Source organism: Nicotiana sylvestris, chromosome 2 (genome assembly GCF_000393655.2).
Source record: "Nicotiana sylvestris chromosome 2, ASM39365v2, whole genome shotgun sequence".
Lineage (NCBI taxonomy): Eukaryota > Viridiplantae > Streptophyta > Magnoliopsida > Solanales > Solanaceae > Nicotiana > Nicotiana sylvestris.
Genome location: NC_091058.1, coordinates 170,097,474 through 170,103,260, shown reverse-complemented (window position 1 = coordinate 170,103,260; position 5,787 = coordinate 170,097,474). Strand labels below are relative to the sequence as shown.

At 41.3% G+C, this 5,787-nt stretch overlaps 1 protein-coding gene across 1 annotated transcript; it reads left to right on the top strand.

Annotated features, from left to right (window-relative positions):
- Positions 1-3,633: 3,633 nt before the first annotated feature.
- LOC138885958 (secreted RxLR effector protein 161-like) lies at positions 3,634-4,215 on the top strand. Its single transcript, XM_070166973.1, has one exon. The coding sequence runs from the start codon at positions 3,634-3,636 to the stop codon at positions 4,213-4,215; it is 582 nt and encodes a 193-aa protein (XP_070023074.1).
- Positions 4,216-5,787: the final 1,572 nt, after the last annotated feature.

The following is a 5,787-nucleotide window of genomic DNA, read 5'->3' as shown; positions in this document are numbered from 1 at the left end:
GTTACAATGAATGGCCCTTGCCAATTCGGGGCGAACTTGACTTTTGCTTCAGCCTGATGTGGAAGGATACATTTTAACACTTGCTGACCCACTTCAAACTTCCGGGGATGCACCTTTTTGTTGTATGCTCTTGCCATTCTCTTTTGATATAACTGTCCATGACACACTACTACCAATCGTTTTTCATCAATCAAGTTCAACTGCTCCAAACGGGTTTTAACCCACTCATCATCATCAATCTCAGCCTCAGCGACAATCCGAAGGGACGAGATTTCAACTTCTGCAGGTATTACTGCTTCAGTGCCTTATACCAACAAAAAAGGAGTTGCACCTACTGAAGTACGGACAGTAGTGCGATAACCCAACAAGGCATATGGTTATTTTTCGGGCCATTGTCTCGAACCTTCTACCATTTTCCGAAGTATCTTCTTTATGTTTTTGTTAGTTGCCTCGACTTCTCCATTCACCTTGGGACGATATTGGGTAGAATTGCGATGTGTAATCTTAAACTGTTGACATACCTCTTTAATCAAATTATTGTTAAGATTAGCACCATTATCCGTGATGATCACCTTTGGGATTCCGAATCGACAGATGATATTTGATTGAACAAAATCAACCACTGCTTTCTTGGTTACAGACTTGAAAGTTTTAGCCTCAACCCACTTGGTAAAATAATCAATGGCCACCAGAATGAACCTGTGTCCGTTGGATGTTGTTGGTTCAATTGGTCCAATGACATCCATGCCCCAAGCAACTAAGGGCCATGATGCTGCCATTGTGTGCAATTCCGATGGTGGAGAATGAATTAAATCGCCATGTACTTGGCACTGATGACATTTGCGCACAAAACAGATACAATCTCTCTCCATGGTGAGCCAATAATAACCTGCTCGGAGAATTTTCTTTTCCAGCACATATCCGCTAATATGTGGTCCGCAGACTCCCGAATGTACTTCGGACATGATAGCCATAGCTTGTCTAGCATCTATGCATCTTAACAATCCAAGGTCTGGAGTTCTTTTATACAAAACTCCTCCACTTAATAAAAACCCACTTGCCAACCGTCGAATTGTTCTCTTTTGATCCCCCGTGGCTTGCACTGGATATATCCCCATTCTGATATACTCCTTGATATCGTGGAACCATGGTTCGCCATCAAGTTCTTCTTCTATCATGTTACAGTAAGTATGCTAGTCTCGGACTTGAATATGCAGAGGATCGACATAAGCTTTGTTCGGATGGTGTAACATTGATGCCAGGGTAGCCAAAGCATCGACAACCTCATTATGGACCCTTGGAATATGCCTGAACTTCACTGATCGAAATCGTTGACAAAGATCATGCAAATATTGTCGGTACAGTATGAGCTTCAAATCTTGTGTTTCCCATTCTCCTTGAATTTAATGTACCGGAAGATCCGAGTCTCCCAAGACCAAGACTTCTTGGACATCCATGTCTGCAGCTAGCTTCAAACACAAAATGCATGCCTCATATTCAGCCATATTGTTGGTGCAATAAAACTGAAGCTGAGCCGTAACAGGATAGTGATGCCTTGTTTCAGAAATAAGCACATCCCCTGTTCTAACTCCTTTCATGTTGGCAGCCCCGTCAAAGAAAAGTTTCCAACTTGGTTTCCCAATCTGCTTCAGTTCATCGATATGCATCACCTCTTCATCAGGAAAATAAGTTTTCAATGGCTCGTACTCATCATCCACTAGGTTCTCGGCCAAATGATCGGCCAATTCTTGGGCTTTCATCGTAGTCCGAGTCACATAGATGATGTCAAACTCTATGAGCAAAATCTGCCACTTCGCAAGTCATCCTGTCGGCATAGGATTTTGAAAGATATACTTCAATGGATCCAAGCGCGAAATGAGGTAAGTAGTGTAGGATGACAAATAATGTTTTAATTTCTGAGCCACCCAAGTTAGGGCGCAACATGTCCTTTCCAGATGAGTGTACTTAACCTCATAAGCCGTGAACTTCTTGCTAAGATTGTAGATGGCCTGTTCCTTTCTGCCAGTGATGTCATACTGCCCCAGTACACAACCAAATGAATTTTCCAGAACTGTTAAGTAAAGAATCAAAGGTCTCCCTGGTTCAGGCGGAACCAACACAGGTAGGTTTGACAAGTATCCTTTTATCTTATCAAATGCTTCTTGACACTCATCAGTCCACTTGACCGCAACATCCTTCTTCAGCAACTTGAAAATAGGCTCACAAGTTGTCGTGAGCTGAGCAATAAACCTGCTAATGTAGTTCAACCTCCCTAACAGACTCATCACCTCAGTCTTGTTCCTCGGAGGCGTCAATTCTTGGATAGCTTTGATGTTTGACGGATTTAACAATGCCTGCTACTTGCTGAATGGAAGGAAACCCAAGTTGACTCACCTAAGAACATTTGGGTGCAAATGCTATATTCTCAACAATGGAAAGGATCATCTTGGTAATTTATGCCAAGAGTGATGAAGGAATATTTCTGGGGTATTCTTCTCAAAGAAAAACTTACAAGATATACAACAAGTGGACTCAATGTGTTGAGGAAAGTGTTCATGTTATCTTTAATGAGTCCTACCCTTCGTGTGAGAAAAGTGCTAAAGATGATCAAGATGGAGAGCCCTTACTGGTTCCTGGTGAATCATTGACATGACAAATGGAAAGGCAAATATGATGATCCAAGTGAAAGAGCCGAGTGGAGACAATGCTGCCTCTTTTTCAATGGAACCAGATACCTCAATTACAACCACTAAAGCCGAAGAAATAGTGGTTGATACAGTACAGGGTACTCCACTAGTACCTGAGAGAAGAACACAAGAGAACCAATTAGATATACCCAACTCCTCTACAAATGAACCTCAAATGTCTAACTGGAAAGGAAAAAGTTCTTATCCTCTTGACAACATAATCACTCCTCTATATTTTGGAGTAAAAACCAGGTCAAAAGCCAGAAATTCACTTGCCTTCTCAGCCTTTCTCTCCCAAATAGAACCCAAAAATATCAAGGAAGCCTTGAAAGATGCAAATTGAATTACAACCATGCAAGATGAGCTATATCAGTTTGAAAGGAACAATGTCTGGCACCTGGTACCTAAACCCTCATATCAAACCATTATAGGAACCATGTGGGTATTCAGGAACAAGCTTGATGAACATGAAAATACTACAAGGAACAAGGACAGACTAGTGGTTCAAGGCTACAATCAAGAGGAAGGAATTGATTATGATGACACGTTTGCTCTGATTGCTCGCATGGAAGATATTAGAATCCTAATTGCTTTTGCATATCATATGGGATTCATCTTGTTCAAAATGGATGTCAAAAGTGCATTTCTGAATGGACTTCTTAACAAAGAATTCTATGTGAAGCAACCTCCAGGGTTTGAATGTCATGAACACCCTGAATATGTGTTTAAACTGGACAAAACATTGTATTGGTTGAAGCAGGCTCCTCGAGCTTGGTATGAAAGGCTGTCAAAGTTCCTTTTAGAAAATGGTTTTATAAGAGAGAAAATTGACAACACCTTATTCCAAAAGAAACAGGGAAGTAACCTGCTCATTGTTTAGGTCTATGTTGATGATATCATTTTTGGGGCAACAACTGATTCTCTGTGTGAAGAATTTGCAAAACTCATGGGAAGTGAGTTTGAAATGAGCATGATGGGGGAGTTGAATTTTTTCTTGGGTCTTCAAGTGAACCAGTCCACAAAGGGTACATTTATTTGTCCACAGAAATACATCAAGGAGCTCTTGAAGAGGTTTGATATGGAAGCATCAAAAGTGATAGACACTCCCATTGCAACGGCTACTCGACTGGACATGGACGAAATTGGATCTCTTGTGAATCAAACTATGTATAGAGGCATTATTGGGTCCCTTCTCTATCTCACTGCCAGCAGACCTGATATTGTCTTCAGTGTGGGGCTATGTGCAAGGTTTCAATCAAATCCTAAGGAATCTCATCAGAAGGCTTCCAAAAGAATTTTGAGATACCTTAAGGGAACACAAGACCTGGTCCTGTATTACCCCTCCAGTAACAGTTTTAATCTCATTAGGTATGTTAATGCTGACTATGCAGGTTATCTTGTGGACAGGAAAATCACTTCTGGAATGGCTCACTTTCTAAGATCATGTCTCATCTCTTGGGGCACAAGGAAGCAAAACTCAACAGCTCTTTCAACAGCTGAAGCAGAATATGTAGCTACAACATCCTGATGTGCTCAACTCCTATGGGTTAAGCATCAACTAGGGGATTTTAGGGTATTTACTAAGTGTGTGCCTATTCTATGTGATAACACCAGTGCACTCAACATGGCAAAGAATCCAGTTCAACAAAAAAGGACCAAGCACATTGATGTGAGACATCATTTTCTGAGGGACAATGTGAAGAAAAGGTTGATCTGTATGAAGTTCTGCAGCACAAAAGACCAAATTGCAGATATTTTCACCAAATCATTGAGTAGGGACCATTTTGAAAGAAATAGGGTGAAGCTGGGGCTATTGAAGCCTAATTGAGAACATGATTCCTCATCAATTGGCTATGAAAATCACCTTCAGGTAAAACTAGCTAAAGTGTTTTCTGGCCAAGTCTAACTCACTTCAATACCATTGAAGGTAAACATGCATGATGAGTATAAAAGTTGTAGATGCATTGCATTGATGATAAAACAGGATTGAAACTTTCAATGACAGGTCAAGAACCTGGTTCTTGTACCAAAGGTTAATAGCTCTATGTATCATTTAATACACATCTTGAAAAGGTACAAATATCAGTTGCCATGTCATCCACCTTTTCAAACCCTATTGTCACGTCCCTTCACTTCAAATCGTTACATCTCCCTCTGAAACGTTGCATCTCTCCAGCACAATCGTTATTTCAGAACCGGTTCCGATTTCTCTCTTCATAATTATCCACTCTCATTAAAACCCTTCTCCTTTCTTCACAAACCACATTCGTCCATTAGAACTTCTCCAAAGAACTTTCTCTCTATCTCTTCAATGGCTAACACAAACTCCGAAATCCCTGCCTCGATCGTCTCTTATACTGAAAAACCTATTGAGTCCTCCGTCCCCAATGAGTCTTCTGTAACCACTCCTATTCTTATGTCTGAAAGCACTCCTAACCCAGATTCCCCGTCTTCCTCCAGTTCTAAGTTGACTACCCCAGAAACCCCTAAAATTGTTTATCCTTCTTCTCTATCTTCTAAGTTTCCCATTGATCAAGGAAAAAGTGGAGAATAGGGTAAAAGTCCTGAGGTCGCAGAGGTTTCCGCCATTATTGCTTTAGATTCCATGGTGGCCATGGAGCCTATTGAGGAAGAAAATATCACGACCATCTTTGTGGTATCTGCAGATGGCGTCTTACATGATATAATTTCTTCGAGGAACGAGATACAAGGTATGGGGGAAGAAGGAGCCATGGTGGTTGCTGAGGGCTCTACACTAACAGAAACTACTAGGCCCTCTCGTGAGGAACCTGACCCCTCTTCGGAGGAATCATGTCAGGGTTCTCAGTCTTAGGCCAGTTCTGCTCCTGCATTTGCTGTTGCGCCCTTGGACATTCAAGTCCCTGAGACGAGGTCTAGTGACGAGGAGGATCTAGACAATATTGCTCTTGATGCTTTCATAGTCAAGGGAAGGATAATGTCTGCTCCTGAGTCTTCTACTAAGCGACCTACTACTAGGTTGCAAGCAAAGGTAGCATATGAATTTGCCCTTCAAAAGAGCAGAAAAAATAGTAAGAAGAGAAAGAGGAGACTGGTGAAAGACAATGTTATAGTGTGTGAT